Genomic DNA, 17,707 nt, shown 5'->3' with positions numbered 1-17,707 from the left:
ATTATATAACTTGCTGTTTTGGTCAGCAGCTAAAATAATAAAAACTGTGCCTGTGTCCAAATATATATGGACCTGACTGTATATCCGTATATATATACAAATTTTTGAGCAAAGGTGCATTTAATTGATCAAAATTGACAAATATTTACATATAACCAAAAGAATCCTGAAAAAAGGCATTACAGATTCCACAAAAATATTAAGCAGCACAATTGTTTTCCTAATTGATAACAATAAGAAATGTTTTAGCGCAAAATCAGTATATTATAAAGATTTCTGAAGGATCATGTGACTGACAAATGGAATAATTTATCTTTGTAATCACAGGAACAAATTATATTTTAAAATATATTTAAATAGAAAACAGTTATTTAAAATTGTAGTAATATTTCACAGTATTACTTTTTTCTGTTTATATATTCTAAAAGATATTTAATACTTCATAATACAATACCCAAAAGTCCTATAAAATACTGAAATGCAGTACCTTTCAGAATATATGCATATATATGCATTTTTTTTAATTAGCATAGTAGCATTTCACTACTCTTCACAGACCTGTAGACATCTTACAGTGAAGTTAATCTTGTTCCTCTCTCTTTCTCAGAAACATATATGATACCTAGTGTGGTGAAGGAAGCCTCAGGCCTGTACACCATGACCAGCACTCTGTTCATGCAGCCGGTTAAAGCCGATGCTAAATCTGTCTTCCACTGCACGGTGGAGTACAGCATGCCAAACAACCAGATCAAACAGGAGAGCTCCGATAAGTTCAACCTCTCGCTGCTCTGTGAGTCCGACGTGCACACACTCACAATGTGTCAACTGTATGCTCATTTACCTCAAACTCCTCATCCTGTGCTCTCCTCCAATCAGATTCAACAGAAACTGTGTTCTTCAAACTGAAGAATCAGGGGCCAGTCAAAGAGGGGGATGATGTGCTGATGGAGTGTGAGACTGATGGAAACCCTCAGCCAGAGTTTGAATTTTATAAAGAGGTGAGAGACCATTCATGCCAAATCACAACCAAATGATCTAGCTGACGATATGATTCTCACTCATGTATTTACATACTCACTCATAAGGATGGAGAACTGGTAGCATTGAAAGGAATGCTAATAGTGAAGAATGTCACTCGAAAGGATGCTGGAATCTATAAGTGTGAAGCTCTGGATTTTGACGCCGAAGATGGTGTTGAACTTACCAAAACTCTTAGCTTAAATGTGCACTGTAAGTATCAGTCCTAGACACTATAATAAATATAATAAACTGGACAAATTGCTAAATAAAACATAAATGATCCTTTCTTAACCTCTGCCCTCCTTCATTACCAGTGCTAATTTAGACAAGCTTTACAGACCATCTCACTGGAATGAAAAAGAGACTGAATAGCGTGATTAAGTACTGTGGCGAAGGCAAATATTTAAATTGGGGCAAATGCTTCTCTTTCATCTTCTTTTTGTATTGTTAAGATACTATTATAGTATTTGTTAATATTTGAAATTAGATTTTATTTGGATATTTTTATTTATTTTAGTTAATTTAGTTTTTTAATTTTATGTGCTTTAGACATTTTTTTCTATTTAGCTTTAATTTATTTTTATTTCAGTTTACATTTTGGTAATTTTAGTACTTAAACCTATTTTAGTTGCCAAGGCAACATTTGTAATTTTAAATCTAAGTTTTTTTTTTATCTAGTATTTATATTTTATTTTAGCTTTAATTCGATTTTTTTTCCGAAAGATTTTTCATAGCTTCATTTTAGTTAACAATAACACCACTGCGTCTCATCATCCACTTAAAAGAGAAGAGTATCATTTGAAAGCAATTACAAGTGAACGATTGTTCCTAATGTTTCTGTAACACATTCGCTCTAATATTGTAAACGCTTTAGTTCTTCCAACACTACAGTGAGCTCAATATGTCAATTAAATTATGTTATCCTGGTAACATTACTTTTTAACTTAGAGCAACAGTTGCTAAGTTAGGATTGGTCTATAATGTTTTAGGGCGGGGCTTAGCAAAGGATCAATTGTTCAGGTTTAATTGATTTTTCCATCACCTCGGAGCTATATTCATCATTCTTTTGTCACTGTCAGATCTTGACCCCGTGGCAGTGATTCCAGAAGGCCCATTGCTTGCTGCTAAAGGAGATATTGTGGAGCTTCAGTGTAAGACCAAGTCCTCTGATGAATACACCCTGCAGTGGAAAAAGGCATGTATCGATTTCAACAAGCCTCCATCCCCATGCCAATTTTTCCTCACTTTTTTCTCTACTGTGATGTTTCTCTCTCTCTCATGTATATATATTTCTCTGAATAATGTTCTATTAGTTCTTATGGTTCTACGCTGTGTCCACCTTTGGAGTTTTACATTTTTTTTTCTTGTCATTTTGGCAGATAGTTCTCCAAAAACTGAATATTCTGCCATCATTTTCTCACTCTCTTGTCAATCCAAACCCATAGGATTTAGATTAATCTTCCCCCATTGAAAGTCCAAACTTAAACGTCCAATAAGGCCATAAAGTCTTTGTAATGAATCCAAATGAACCAAGTGGTTTAATCCAAGTCTTGTGATGAGATATGATTGCTTAATATAATGAATAGGTTTTATTTAGACTTATATTCACATATAAACACACAGCATACATAGAGCATATTACATATGGAAAACATGAAAGTCATGCTAGAACAAAAAAGTCAAGCACTAGAACAAACAAACAAACAAACTTCACAAGACATGAATTAAACTGCTACAATGACTTAATGACCTTTTCAGATCTTCAACTATTTGGTTACCTGGACCTTCAATGGATGCACAGAAACCTCTGAGATTTCAAATAAAATATCTTAATTTGTGTTTCAAAGATGAACCGAAGCCTAATGGGTCTGGAACGACACAAGTGTGAGTAAAACATTGGAAATAGTGATCTAATTTGACTCAACATCTCATTTGATCTCACTGTACGCATAGGACTCAAAGGAGCTGTCGCAGACGGGTGTGTTGACTCTCCAGTCAGTGACTCTGGCTGACGCTGGCGTGTATTTATGTGTCGGAGCTGTACCTTCAGTGCCAGGTCTCCAAAAACAAGCCAATGTCACCCTTACCGTCACAGGTACTAACTGCAAACACAGACACACACAGGAAGATGAACCGAAGCCTAATGGGTCTGGAACGACACAAGTGTGAGTAAAACATTGGAAATAGTGATCTAATTTGACTCAACATCTCATTTGATCTCACTGTACGCATAGGACTCAAAGGAGCTGTCGCAGACGGGTGTGTTGACTCTCCAGTCAGTGACTCTGGCTGACGCTGGTGTGTATTTATGTGTCGGAGCTGTACCTTCAGTGCCAGGTCTCCGAAAACAAGCCAATGTCACCCTTACCGTCACAGGTACTAACTGCAAACACAGACACACACAGCTTTATAGTGGTTTATCAGTGCAAAGTGTCAACACAAGCTGTCATCAGTATCAAAGCAGCTTGCTTTCAAGAGATAGAACTAAACTATGGGCTGTCAACAAACTGTCGACGCTTGCTGTTATACCAGCTGCTTTCCGTAGTGTGGATATTATGTTTAGATACAGGTAGGAGTTCAATGCCATAAGAAAACAGTAAAGTGTGTTTGTTTTCTGCTCAGAGTAACCAGTCAAGCTCAATTGTAAGTAAAAACACAATTCAAAATCTACATATAACATGATGTGAAACAATATTATAAACTTTTAAAGACAAACCACTTAGGTTGTTAAACGATGGTACTGTTCAGTAAGTCAGGTCATAAGTCATTTATAATTGTCTGTGTTACCACGGAAATGAGAACAGATGCTGCATTCACCTTCTCCTTGGAAGTTCCTTCTTTCAAATCATGATTACGATATGATGTGCACTCGTGTGATTTTGAGTAATTTTTTTCAGTTTCATATTCTTCTCTCAAGTCAGGAAGCTTTTTAGCGCTAATGCACCGTAATGAAGAGTAAAGAATGCACATTAGGTGTGTAATTGATGCTGATCTGCGTGTTTTATCATTATCTTGCTGCCATAGAGGATGATGGGAAATGTTAGTCTGCTCATAAACCAGTTAAATGAGTTGGGTTGTCTGGCAGTAAACAAAATGCTTACAAACTAAATGGCACTGTCGACATTCACATTTACAGCTTATTATGATCCATAACAATTTGCTTCCACCACACAAATGTAATTTATTCACCCCCAACTCAGGGTGTAAACAAAATAACAAATAAGGTCCCAGACTTTAATTAAGCCACTCATGTACGTTAAACTTGTAAATACATTAATTCTGATAAGAATTCCTAAATGTGTAAAGAGTTGTAGTGAACCTAAGCTAGCTTAGCTAACTAATATGGGATGTTGTCGCATTAAAGGATGAAAGAGATGTTTTATAATAAGAAACTACATCAAAAGGACACAAAAAATTTTCCTTTTTCGAATTGTCATAGACATTTTGCTTCAAATCAAATGTTGCGATTCATCTCTGAGCTGTTTCTTCATTTGATTCAAGTCAATGTCCTGAAATACCAAAGGGAGATATATTTCCAAGGCCACTAACTATGTTGAACTAAAACCTATAATAAAACATAAACTTTTTAACACTTTGTCACCCTGCAGTATGAGACATACTGTATCACCAGGGAAGGTCTCGTGTATCTTATCTGTGCCATTGGAAAAACTTTAATTCTATAGTTTATTACCTGGTTTTGTTCTATATGCCTTCATGGCATTTATAGTATTCATGGGTGTAGTTCACACCTTTTCCTGGTTTCCAAGAAAGAATGGTGAGGCATTCATAACATGGTCCATGAATTCTTCCTTTGTTCTGAACACATGGAATATGATATCATATGAATATGATGTTTTACTGAATCCTCAGTAAGATGTCAAAAGGCAGACTTGTTAAGATCTGGTGGTAGGTTTAAAATAGAATCCTTGGGTTTAAAAGCAAATGAACTCAAACATTGGCCACTGATAATAAACATATGTTTTTGTTTTGAAGGTGCACCTGAGATGGCTGCTCCACTGAATGGTTTTGTTGATAAGGAAGGAGGGATGGTCACTCTCAACTGCTCAGCTCTTGGTCATCCTTCTCCACAGTTCACCTGGACACCTTCTGGCAAAGAGGTGCGTGAATGTGCTTCAAATAGATTAGGTTTGATCTTTAAATCAGAAAACTGTATTCGTTGTATTTTTCACCTGTGTGTTTGTGTGTAGTCAGTGACAGTAGTGGGAAATAAGGTTATCAGCACAGTCACTCTTGAGGCCTCGGCTGTGGTTCTGAAGGATGGTGTGATTTGTGAAGCATACAACAAGCATGGAAGAGACAGCAAGAACTTCAAGGTGTCCATCAAGTCAGGTTAGTGCAGCCTACTCTTACAGACTATGTTGGGACTGGAATACTGCACTCTAAAAATGACTGGGTTGAAAATAACCCCACTGGCAACCCAGTGCTGGGTAAATATAGGACAGAAAACACTGGGTTAACTTGCAGTTTTGTCTAGTTTAGTACATATAAACCAGCAGCAGGGTATGCAAAAAAGCACCCCAGCATAGTTGCTGTATACTGCTTTCTGGTTTTTCAGAAATTGATATGCAGAATGCAGGGATATACATTTCAGACAGTGCTTTTGTACATTGTCACATGACCTCATTATGTTGCATGGTTTATTCAGCCAGTAGAAACCAGATATCTCAATTATAGGAATGCTGTTATTATGAATTTTTTAAGCCCATTTTGTGTAAAAATGTCTGAATTTTGGCAGTCATGGTTAAAAAGTAAGTTGAGAAGATTTTAAAAATCAAGAATATTGCTTCCAGTTCATTTAATACACTGAAAAATGAAGGTTAAGTGCACAGTGGATTGTGAGATACCATATCTTATGCAGTGTGCTATGGCTGTATGCTGCACATTTTAGAAAATATAATTGGTCATCCTGATCTGATACATACTTTTTTGGAGGGTGGGATTATGGGCTAAGGGTTGTGACATCAATATCTAGAAACACTATGCTCATGAATATGAATTGATGTGCTCATTCAAATCTCTAGTTATGTTACCTAATTGATATTCATGAGCCAAACTATTCACCTTGATACTATTTATAATAGGATTACCTGTGCTTGAGTTGCATAGCCTTGTAGACACTTCTTTTAATGTGTTTTATGTTTTTGAATGCTTATGTTCACCAATGCTGCATATATTTGATCAAAAATACAGTATAAACAGTGAAATTGTTAAATATTATTTCAATTTAAAATAAGTTAATTCTATTTTAATATACTTTCAAATGTAATTTATTCCTGTGATGGTAAAGCTGAATTTTCAGCAGCCATTTCTTCAGTGTTAAAAAGGGTTGGGACAATGGTTATTAAGATTTTTGTGGAGGTCTTTTTCAGGATTTTTCATAAATAAAAAGTTAAAAAAGACCAGCATTTATTTGAAAAAGAAATCTTCTGCAGCCAATTTAATGCTCATTGCTGAATAAAAGTATCAATGTCTTTAAAAAAAACAAACTGACCCCAAACTTTTGAACATAGTGTATTTACTCAGATTTACTCAACATATCTCCACAGACTCTGATTTATACTCAAAATGTTACCCCTTCTCTAAATTTCTCTTAAGTTCTTTTATTTCCTCTGTACAGATCCAGACAAATCATCAAATCTCAATGCTGCTAACCGAGGTAGACACTTGTCCCAGCTCTCTCTGCTCCTCCTCTCCCTCTCAGGACTCTTTCTTGTACATACTCCGTGATCTAGCTTTCCAGCCCTTTACACTGTATATTATGTACTGTTACCAAACACTGTGTATATTGTATATTGTATTACGTATGTGATCTTTGTATGATGTCCGTCCTCTATTTTGTTGATGCTGCACCTTGAACTTTTCCCTCATTTGGGACAATAAAGGATTCTGTTCTATTTTACTTTCCTCTCTTTCCTTCCTCTCTGTGTCTGGGTGTTTGTCTCTTAATACTGCCGTCCATTCATCCTTGAGTGTGCTGTCAAGTGTTTAGCTCGTGCGGTCACTTCAGTGTGTGTATGTGTTTGTCTTCATCTTGGTGATGGGCCTCTTTGTGTGTGTGTGTGTGTGTGTATGTGGGTTAATGGTAAAGTGTTTTTTCCTGTGCGCTGTTCAATTGGACTCAACTTTCTCTTTCCCATAATGCTGCTCAAAGGAAACCCTGTGTTTAAAACAGGTCTGTATAACCCCTGCTGCTTTTCTGTCTTTGCGTGAGAATAAAATAGTGCATGTGTATGTATGCAATTGTCTGTTTGCTTACAGCTGTGAGATTGTGTGTGTTTGTATATCATTTGTCAAACTGTGACCTTATTTATCACTGATTACTTGGGTCTCGTTTTAATGTCGACAAAAGAACAATTGCTTATTGTTCTGGTTGACTTCCTCCCCACCCTTCTCAACACGCCCGTTCCCCCTCTGTGTTCCCCTTTCTCTTCCTCTCCCACCCAAACTCATCACTTCTTCACACTCGCCATTAACCTTCAGCTTCTCACCAACTCTTTTCTCGTTCGATCTTCTCAGCGGAGAAACAGCAGGGAGGTTCGGGCGCGGTGGTGATTGCCGTGGTGGTGTGCGTTCTACTGCTTCTCCTCCTGGTGGCTCTGCTCTTCTTCCTTAGTAAGAAGGGCAAGCTGAGCTGTGGGAAAAAGGACAAGAAGGATGTGTAAGTAGCATGAACCATGATAACAAACATTTGCAGGTCATGTGTTCACATTTGCATTTATTCACTTCATAAATTTGGTCACTTTCTCCTTCCAGGGCATCTGGAGAGGTGAAAGGTGGTATTGTGGTGGAGATGAAGTCCAGTGAGAAAGGCAATGAAGAGGCTGGTCTGCTAAACAAACCACATGCAGAACAGGTGAGGGGTCAAAGGCAAATTTTAGCAAGGTGGTTCTCAGCTGAACCACAGTACCACATTTTTTTTATTTTAAATTATACAAATTTCTCTAAATGATAGAAATCATCTTGCTGACAAATGGGCAAAATGGAAAAAGATTGGTAAAGATGTTAAATTACAAGACCTGTTGGCCCTGCGCTGTGATCCTTAAAGGGATAGTTCACCCAAAAATGAAAATTACCCCATGATTTACTCACCCTCAAGCCATCCTAGGTGTATTTGACTTTCTCCTTTCAGACGAATACAGTCGGAGTTATATTTTTAAAATGTCCTGGCTCTTCCAAGCTTTATAATGCCAGTGAATGGGGGTTGAGATTTTGAAGCCCAAAAAAGTGTGTCATTCCATCATAAAAAGTATACCACACGTCTTCGGGGGGTTAATAAATAAACTGGAGCACTTTTTATGATGGATGGATGTACTTGTTTGGGCTTCAATATCTCAACCCCATTCACTGCCATTATAAAGCTGGAAAGAGCCAACACATTTTTTTTATATAACTCCAATTGTATTCATCTGAATGAAGAAAGTCATATACACCTATGATGGCTTGAGGGTGAATAAATCATGGGGTAATTTTCATTTTTGGATAAACTATGTCTTTAAATGGACAAATAGTCTTTAATCTCAAAAATTGTATTACTTTACGCAGCTAAATGATGGCCAGTAAAAACAGTATGTTTTTTTCCACTTTCACAGTGATAAAAAACGAAGAAGAAAAGATACAAGTAAGAACAAGATCTCCAGAGACGTAGAGGATGGTGGTGAATTAAGAGTGCTCTGATGGAGGAGAAGAGAGGAGAAGGAGGAAAGAGAAGATGAATTCATTTTATACCACACGTCTTCGGGGGGTTAATAAATAAACTGGAGCACTTTTTATGATGGATGGATGTACTTGTTTGGGCTTCAATATCTCAACCCCATTCACTGCCATTATAAAGCTGGAAAGAGCCAACACATTTTTTTATATAACTCCAATTGTATTCATCTGAATGAAGAAAGTCATATACACCTATGATGGCTTGAGGGTGAATAAATCATGGGGTAATTTTCATTTTTGGATAAACTATGTCTTTAAATGGACAAATAGTCTTTAATCTCAAAAATTGTATTACTTTACGCAGCTAAATGATGGCCAGTAAAAACAGTATGTTTTTTTCCACTTTCACAGTGATAAAAAACGAAGAAGAAAAGATACAAGTAAGAACAAGATCTCCAGAGACGTAGAGGATGGTGGTGAATTAAGAGTGCTCTGATGGAGGAGAAGAGAGGAGGAGGAGAAAAGAGAAGATGAATTCATTTTAGCTGTACAGTTTTCTTTTTGAAAGATTGTGGGAGGGGCTATGATGTTGAACTGAGGGTGGGTTTCAGTTTAGAAGTGGGAGGGGCAATAAATGTAAATCTGGCTTTTTTTTTATATGGTTACATACTGTGTCCTGATTGTGTAATCAAGCCAGTCTTTGTAGTACAACTCTATTAAATAGAGTGCAGCTTAATGCAGAGTTCTTCTACCCAAAACAAAGCAGAAAATTCACTGTGGACACTAGATGTTGCTTTTCATGCTGTGCTGCACCCTGGTTATGTCGATTAGTTTATGTTATTGAAATAGTGCAGTACAGCCTCTTTTTGCATTACAAACGGCACTTACTGTGTACATTTTTGATTGTGAACTGCACACGTGCCATTACCCTGATTAGTAAACCCTATACAGACCACTATATGATTTGGCCATGATCTGCATGGAGCATATGGATGTGCCATTATACACACTGTCCAGCTGTTCCTTTCAACGCCTTAGATATTTTAGACCATGTCCCACACCTGTATGTTTTGAGCTATAACCAAAAGCCAGAGGTGACGGAAAATAAATAGCGTGTGTGAGAACCCCATTCAAACCATATATCTGAATGCATGGACCCATTCAGCTCAAGTCTGAGAGTTGTGGAAGAGTTACAGAACTAACTCAATCATCTCATTTCCTCTGAACTGCACTGAATTCCATTCGACAGCCCAAACATGTTCAAAGACTTTAACCTAATGCTGTAATTATTACACATGGGTTAGTAAGAGGACAGGTCTATCGTCTTTTAAAATGCATCCTAATGGGATGAATCATTCAGTTTTTTATATAGTCTCAACTCCACTATTTTTTTTGGATTATTAAAATGCTGAGCGTGATTGGAAATTAACTACACACTGAGCAGAAATCAAAATGAACATACTGTCCCAAAATACTAGTCTGTTTGAAGTTTTTCCAACACTGTTAATATCACTAAGTTTTTCTTTATTTATATTTAGAGAAACATATCAAATTAAACACTTCCAGCCTTTTCTTAAAGCTTAAAAGTTTTTGCTCTCTGTTTAGTTATGTGAAACCCCAAGTCTTTATACTTTCATAATTCACACAACAACAAATTCTATCATCATTTACTCATCCTTATTATCGTTCCAAACCTAGATGACTTTCTTTCTTCTGTGGAACACTGCTTTTGTACATAATGAAAGTCAATGGATTCCAAAACCAAACTGGATCCCACTGATTTTCACTGTAAAATAAAAACACTGAGAATGACATGAGGGTGAGTTAATTATGACATACTGGTAATTTTCCTTTTTGGGAGAACTATCATTTTAAATTCTGAGAGCAAGGAGATAAACATGAAAACTTGGTAAAAGTTGAAGGGCAGGGCTGGAACTTTTCCACTGTTGTCACAGAGTGGCAATCTTTTTTTGTTATTTATCAATATTGTTGTCCATTGCCTCTTTCACTTTGTTTTTTTTTTAACCAAAAATATGAATGAACATGGGGTGTAAAAATGATTTTGTTAAGCTTGTATATGGCGTTACAGGTTTCTGTGTTTTGCATATATATGTATTCTGTATCTTTCTCAGTAAAAGCACACTGTTGTTCAGGTGGCACAGCTGGAACATTCTAGAATCACTATGTTGTTGGAAAACCCTGTCATTTTTTCCCAGGCCCTACTGTTAAACAAATCTGTGAGCCTTGTTATTTGCTTCAAATAACAGATTCACAATCTGCTGTTCTTAGAGTCGGGTCTTCTGCATGTCAGAGCAACACCCAGGGACAGTTTTTCAAACATTTACGCAATTTCTGAATATGGTCACAGACACTTATACAGTATACATACAGTGTTTCCCTGTACCAACAAAACAGTGATTCTAGAGTCTCTAAGCAGCAGGTTTGTTACAATTGGATGAGGGTAAAAAGAGGACTGAGGAGAAATGAGATGGATAGAGAGAAGGAGAGGGCTTGGTTTGGATATAAAAACATTTTTTTATCTACTGAGTCTTTGTGTGTAGTTGAGAGTATTTTAACGAATCAGTATGTATTAATTGTCCAGTAGACACATGGAACATGAGCTAAAATATCTCTGAAAATCTCAAACACTGGAAAATGTATGATGGCCCGTTTATGAAGGCCTCTGTTTTAGACTGCTCATAGATCATTTTTTACTGTTATCTTGATGCTCTTTTTTACATTTACTGATTTCATTTTGCAAATTGTAGTCATATGTTCTGTCAATGCAATGTGTGATTTATAGTTATGGTCAATATTTGCATACAAGTTATTTGAACACCCATTTTCTAGAATAATGTGTAACAAAAAAAAAGTTTTCTTAAGAATACGTGTCTTAACTACTGAATGATTTAGCAATTTTGCTGGTTTTGCAAGAAAGAAGAGCGCTGTTTTGAATAAGATTCTTATTCTGTACTTTATGGATGTCTGCAATTGTTTGTGCCCTCCAGGTATACTGTATATTTGTGGTATGCATTTGTGAACTTTGTAGCTTGTCTTCTTCTGATTGGAACTGTGTAGAGTTTATACTGTCAAACAACAACAACAACTACTACTACAACAAATCCCAAACTGACTCTTTTTTTGTGTGTCTAAAATTACTGTAACCCTCAGGTAAATTTATAATTTAAATAGATAAACCAGTTGAGTATGTTAAGCATTTTACTCACCTTCTTAACATTCATCTCGAGTTTCCCTTTGGGATTTCAGTCTTTGTTCTCTACTTCTAATGACAGTTCAGATTTAATAGACATTAATCTTTTGGAACTGTCAGGTAAGTGACTATGTCATGTGTGATCATGTTAATCGTTAAATGATAATGCGAAACTACCGAAATCCCAAACTGACTCTTTTTTTGTGTGTCTAAAATTACTGTAACCCTCAGGTAAATTTATAATTTAAATAGATAAACCAGTTGAGTATGTTAAACATTTTACTCACCTTCTTAACATTCATCTCGAGTTTCCCTTTGGGGTTTCAGTCTTTGTTCTCTACTTCTAATGACAGTTCAGATTTAATAGACATTAATCTTTTGGAACTGTCAGGTAAGTGACTATATCATGTGTGATCATGTTAATCGTTAAATGATAATGCGAAACTACCGTAAGGGATTTCTACATGTAAAGACAGCAGGCTATTATCTTTGAGGACAGATACACGCTTCCGAATTGAATGACATTTAAGTACGATCATTACATTATGTAATCAGATAGGCGTGGGGTTTGGTTATGTTATATTTGTGAGAATGAACCATCGTATTTAGTGATATTCTGCTATAGGAACCAATTGCCCGATGATTGTGTTCACACTGTGGTCGGCGAGCGTGGAACAACACAATGCGACATAGCCTACCTGGAACGCAGTTTCTTAATTTGTTTAATCTTAAAACCCAGATTTGTTTTTTCTCCGAACTGTGTGGTTTGTGAAAGTATGCAATTTATGTTGTAGGACAAAACGTGAAAGTCTCAAATCTCAGCAAGGTCAACCACAAAGATTATATTACTTGTAAAAAAACAACAACAACAAAGGAACCTCTCAAGGGTTTGGAGAGGGCCAAAAAATGTACGTCATGATTTAGCAACTCATTCATTAAATCTAAACATTCATTTTTATTATTATTATTATTATTATTTTGTAACCAGTTATGTAAGAAGCTCTTCACCATAGCAAAATATTTAGTAATGACTGACTGCATTTTACTGAGCTGTCAGAATGGAAGTGGTCTCATGCCTGTATTTTTGTCCCATTTTGCTCACATATGCAATATTCTATGCCATTTTGTACTAGTATACTAGTGTGTGTAGTGTAATCACGCTGAAAAACGCAGGTGTAGTGCACCGTACCTTGATGACGTACAGTATTTGATGAATTGTCAACGCTGACACTTCCTACACATTCTCAAGATTGTGTCTTAAAATGTAGGAAGCTGCCTACCTCACAGCATGTTTGGAAAAACGACACAGGCAATATGCCATCAAACCTTCACCCACAGCCTCGTTCATCCTTGCCCCGGCCTGCCAGGTGTCAGTCAAGGTGGTGAAATCCCTCCTGTGTTGAAATGTGCATGTAAGGCGATCATTTTAAAAATATGTACTAAGCCAGATACACCCTCAGGTGTGATTAACATTATTTGCTTGCACTGTCCATGTGAGTTTGAGGAATGAGACAGAAGCATCTGTGGATCCCTCTTAAATCATTGATTCTGACAGTTCAATCACTAACAAGAGCTCATTCACCTGTCAGACCAGCAGCACAGGAACAAATACATGTTAATGCAGTTTGATTTTGAGATGACAATAAGGATGGAAAATTGAAAAAAGAATTGAAATCATAATTGTTTCAGATAAGAAAAGACATTTGATAGGAATAGAAAGGACGTGTTACAATAGGCTGCAGCTGGACAAGATCTGTAGATGGAGAAAATTAGGAAGGATGCTTGGAGAATGATGTGAATAATAAGAGAGAGAAAGAGGGGATGTAAGTGAGTCAGCTATCAGATGCTCTCAAGCACATTGTTATGCATTTGTATTTAGTGAATGGGGACACTGATGTCTGGATCTATTCCATTGATTTAATGATGATTCTCCCTCATCAAAGCGAGTGGCTCTCCATCTTTCCCCAATACCTATCCACTCCGTACTTCTTGTTAGTATGTGAGTGAGTGATTAAGATAGAGAGAAATACTGCCACTTTGCTTTAGTGGTCCGAAATCCCTGCCTTAGTATTAATTATATACTTTTATAGCATTTATAAATATTGTTAATTAACTTTTATTTTTTATTTACAGTTTTCATTTTAGGTTTAAGTAATTGAGTGTTTTATTTCAGCTTTAATTACTGCAAACATTTGAATAGTTTCAGTTGTAGTTAACAATATCAACACTGCCTGAAACTGAATTATAACACTTAAAAAGGTACTCTCTGTTCTTTTTTACCCATTTAAAAAAAGTACTTATGTAGTACTTATGATAAAAAAATTTTTTTAAATAAGTAAATAAGCCATCTTATTTTCCGTGGATCTGCTGCCATGTTAAAATCGCAAGACTAACTGAATACTGATTTAAAGGGATAGTTCATTCAAAAATGACAGTTCTGTCATCATTTACTAACCCTCATGTCGTTGCAAACCTGTATAAATTTATTTCTTATGTTGCACACAAAATAGGATATTTTGAAGAATTTTGAAGGACCAAACAGTTGTTGGTCCCCATTGACTTCTATAGTAGGGAAAGAAATACTATGGAAGTCAATGGGGACCATCAACTGTTTGATTACAGCATTCTTCAGAACATCTCCTGTTATGTTCAACATAAGAAAGAAACTTTAAGAAACTTAAATTTTTAGGTGAACTATCCCTTTAATCTCATTACCAGCCATGTTATTAGGCACTCATAAGAGTGAATGTTGAAACTGTATGTTGCTGTAACTGAAATGTCAGTCTAAAAGGACTGGTCGCCGTGATTTTGCCAAGTAAGACATGTTCCTGGATCAACATCTTTTGTTGATCCTGGATCAACATTACTGTCCAAAAATACAGACTTAACCCAATCCCCACCCCTACACCTAAACTTACCCATAATTTATTCCTAAAATCAGAGGGAAATGATAGCTGGTTAACAAGGGTGCAGAAGCACCTAATCCTGATTGTAAGCCTAAAACTGAAATTTCCTGAAAAGTTATCTCTCAATTCTGATTGGTTGATTGGAATGATGTTCCAGGATCAACAAAGATGTTGATCCAGGAGCATGTTGTACTTGGTCAAATCACGCTCACCAAAAGGGCACCTTTAAAGCTGAGGTGTGTCATTTCTGTGCCACTGGGGCCTCTGTGGTCAGACAAGAAGCAGCAAGCCATTTTAAGCGATAAAAAATATGTGCAGGTGTTACTGTGAAACTGAGGGCAGCTGTACGATCTGCCTGGACGTGCCGACAGTCAGTGCTGTCCTGCTGTTATATCAGCACAGGTGTCATAAAACATGGTGCCAGGTATGACACACTCTCAGAAATAAAAGTACAGCAGCTGTCACTGGGGTGGTACCTTTTCAAAAGGTACTTATTTGAACCTAAAGGGTCCAAGGGTCCATTTTAAAGGTACATATTGGTACTTAAAGTGTACATATTAGAACCTAATAGTTACAAAAGTGTACATTTTGAAATTTTGAAAACCCAGTGACAGCTGTTGTACCTTTATATCTGAGAGTGCAGAGAGTGAGAGAAAAGTTCATTACTGCTTAAACATTTGCATTTTCGGTTAAGGCCATATTCTTGTAAAAAAAATCCAGTCCTTCTAGACAAAGAATATCAAGATGAAAACAGCAAGATGATAATTAAATGTGCTTCCCACACTCTATGTTCTCACCAGCTTTCATACTCTTTCCACTGACTCATATTCTCATACCCACAATCCCTTTCTGTCATTGGAGGGAGTTTTGCGGCTTGATTTCATGGGGATTTCTCCTAGAAACTGCTAATTGCACATCTGTGTGTGGCGTACATATTATATGCTACATGTTCACTCAATTTGCTCTTTAATGATGCAGTGAATGAGACCTCCTCAGTTTGTCGTTATCCTCGGCCCTCCATTGCAGCCCCTGCTGTGTTCGGGTTCAGAGCAGAATGTTATCAAACCAACCTTGAAGATTAGCAAAATTATCTCGCTTTGCTACTTCAAGTGAGACATTTTTTTTAATTAGCCGCTTTTGTGATGAGTTTATTCTGTTTTAATTAGATTCTGTGACTGATGAGAAGAGATTTCAGTGACACCAGAACCAGCAGGCGAAATGTGGGTGTGTTATGGTTGTCAGCATTTGGGAGGGAATTTCTCATGCATTAAAGCAGAGATAGCCGAAAAGCCTTGACATTACTCACATAGCTGAGCCCTCTCTGTTTATCAGCACTACTTGTGCTTTAGTTCACCGCCGAGCGCTCGTGATGCCCTGTCTGGATCTCGAGGATGTATGTGTGTGTGTTCCTTCCATATTTCTTCCTGAAGAACAAGCACATTATAGAAAGATTTGTTTTAGGATATATCTACTTCCATTAAAGATTATGTATAGGATATGTGATTATTTTTATGCAATAGGAGTGTGATGTAACTGAAATGTCAGTCTAAAAGGACTGGTCGCCGTGATTTTGCCAAGTAAGACATGTTCCTGGATCAACATCTTTTGTTGATCCTGGATCAACATTACTGTCCAAAAATACAGACTTAACCCAATCCCCACCCCTACACCTAAACTTACCCATAATTTATTCCTAAAATCAGAGGGAAATGATAGCTGGTTAACAAGGGTGCAGAAGCACCTAATCCTGATTGTAAGCCTAAAACTGAAATTTCCTGAAAAGTTATCTCTCAATTCTGATTGGTTGATTGGAATGATGTTCCAGGATCAACAAAGATGTTGATCCAGGAGCATGTTGTACTTGGTCAAATCACGCTCACCAAAAGGGCACCTTTAAAGCTGAGGTGTGTCATTTCTGTGCCACTGGGGCCTCTGTGGTCAGACAAGAAGCAGCAAGCCATTTTAAGCGATAAAAAATATGTGCAGGTGTTACTGTGAAACTGAGGGCAGCTGTACGATCTGCCTGGACGTGCCGACAGTCAGTGCTGTCCTGCTGTTATATCAGCACAGGTGTCATAAAACATGGTGCCAGGTATGACACACTCTCAGAAATAAAAGTACAGCAGCTGTCACTGGGGTGGTACCTTTTCAAAAGGTACTTATTTGAACCTAAAGGGTCCATTTTGGTCCCTTAAAGGTACATATTGGTACTTAAAGTGTACATATTAGAACCTAATAGTTACAAAAGTGTACATTTTGAAAAGGTACTGCCCCAGTGACAGCTGTTGTACCTTTATATCTGAGAGTGCAGAGAGTGAGAGAAAAGTTCATTACTGCTTAAACATTTGCATTTTCGGTTAAGGCCATATTCTTGTAAAAAAAATCCAGTCCTTCTAGACAAAGAATATCAAGATGAAAACAGCAAGATGATAATTAAATGTGCTTCCCACACTCTATGTTCTCACCAGCTTTCATACTCTTTCCACTGACTCATATTCTCATACCCACAATCCCTTTCTGTCATTGGAGGGAGTTTTGCGGCTTGATTTCATGGGGATTTCTCCTAGAAACTGCTAATTGCACATCTGTGTGTGGCGTGCATATTATATGCTACATGTTCACTCAATTTGCTCTTTAATGATGCAGTGAATGAGACCTCCTCAGTTTGTCGTTATCCTCGGCCCTCCATTGCAGCCCCTGCTGTGTTCGGGTTCAGAGCAGAATGTTATCAAACCAACCTTGAAGATTAGCAAAATTATCTCGCTTTGCTACTTCAAGTGAGACATTTTTTTTAATTAGCCGCTTTTGTGATGAGTTTATTCTGTTTTAATTAGATTCTGTGACTGATGAGAAGAGATTTCAGTGACACCAGAACCAGCAGGCGAAATGTGGGTGTGTT

At 37.0% G+C, this 17,707-nt stretch overlaps 1 protein-coding gene across 2 annotated transcripts in view; it reads left to right on the top strand.

Annotated features, from left to right (window-relative positions):
• The window catches only part of bcam (basal cell adhesion molecule (Lutheran blood group)), a 45,381-nt gene extending 36,624 nt beyond the window's left edge, over positions 1-8,757 (top strand). Inside the window, exons 6-17 of one of the 2 annotated variants that reach the window (XM_016285513.1) lie at positions 608-790; positions 877-998; positions 1,086-1,230; positions 2,100-2,215; positions 2,974-3,115; positions 5,014-5,138; positions 5,229-5,370; positions 6,659-6,697; positions 7,193-7,213; positions 7,558-7,699; positions 7,795-7,894; positions 8,631-8,757. In XM_016285513.1, the coding sequence (XP_016140999.1) occupies positions 608-790; positions 877-998; positions 1,086-1,230; positions 2,100-2,215; positions 2,974-3,115; positions 5,014-5,138; positions 5,229-5,370; positions 6,659-6,697; positions 7,193-7,213; positions 7,558-7,699; positions 7,795-7,894; positions 8,631-8,633 (1,280 nt within the window). In that variant the 3' untranslated portion in view covers positions 8,634-8,757. The remainder of the gene's footprint in view (positions 1-607; positions 791-876; positions 999-1,085; positions 1,231-2,099; positions 2,216-2,973; positions 3,116-5,013; positions 5,139-5,228; positions 5,371-6,658; positions 6,698-7,192; positions 7,214-7,557; positions 7,700-7,794; positions 7,895-8,630) is intronic. The other variant, XM_016285521.1, reaches the window with a different exon arrangement.
• Positions 8,758-17,707: the final 8,950 nt, after the last annotated feature.

Source organism: Sinocyclocheilus grahami, unplaced genomic scaffold, assembly GCF_001515645.1.
Source record: "Sinocyclocheilus grahami isolate Dianchi unplaced genomic scaffold, SAMN03320097.WGS_v1.1 scaffold11.1, whole genome shotgun sequence".
Taxonomy (NCBI): domain Eukaryota; kingdom Metazoa; phylum Chordata; class Actinopteri; order Cypriniformes; family Cyprinidae; genus Sinocyclocheilus; species Sinocyclocheilus grahami.
This window is presented reverse-complemented; position numbering and strand designations above follow the sequence as displayed.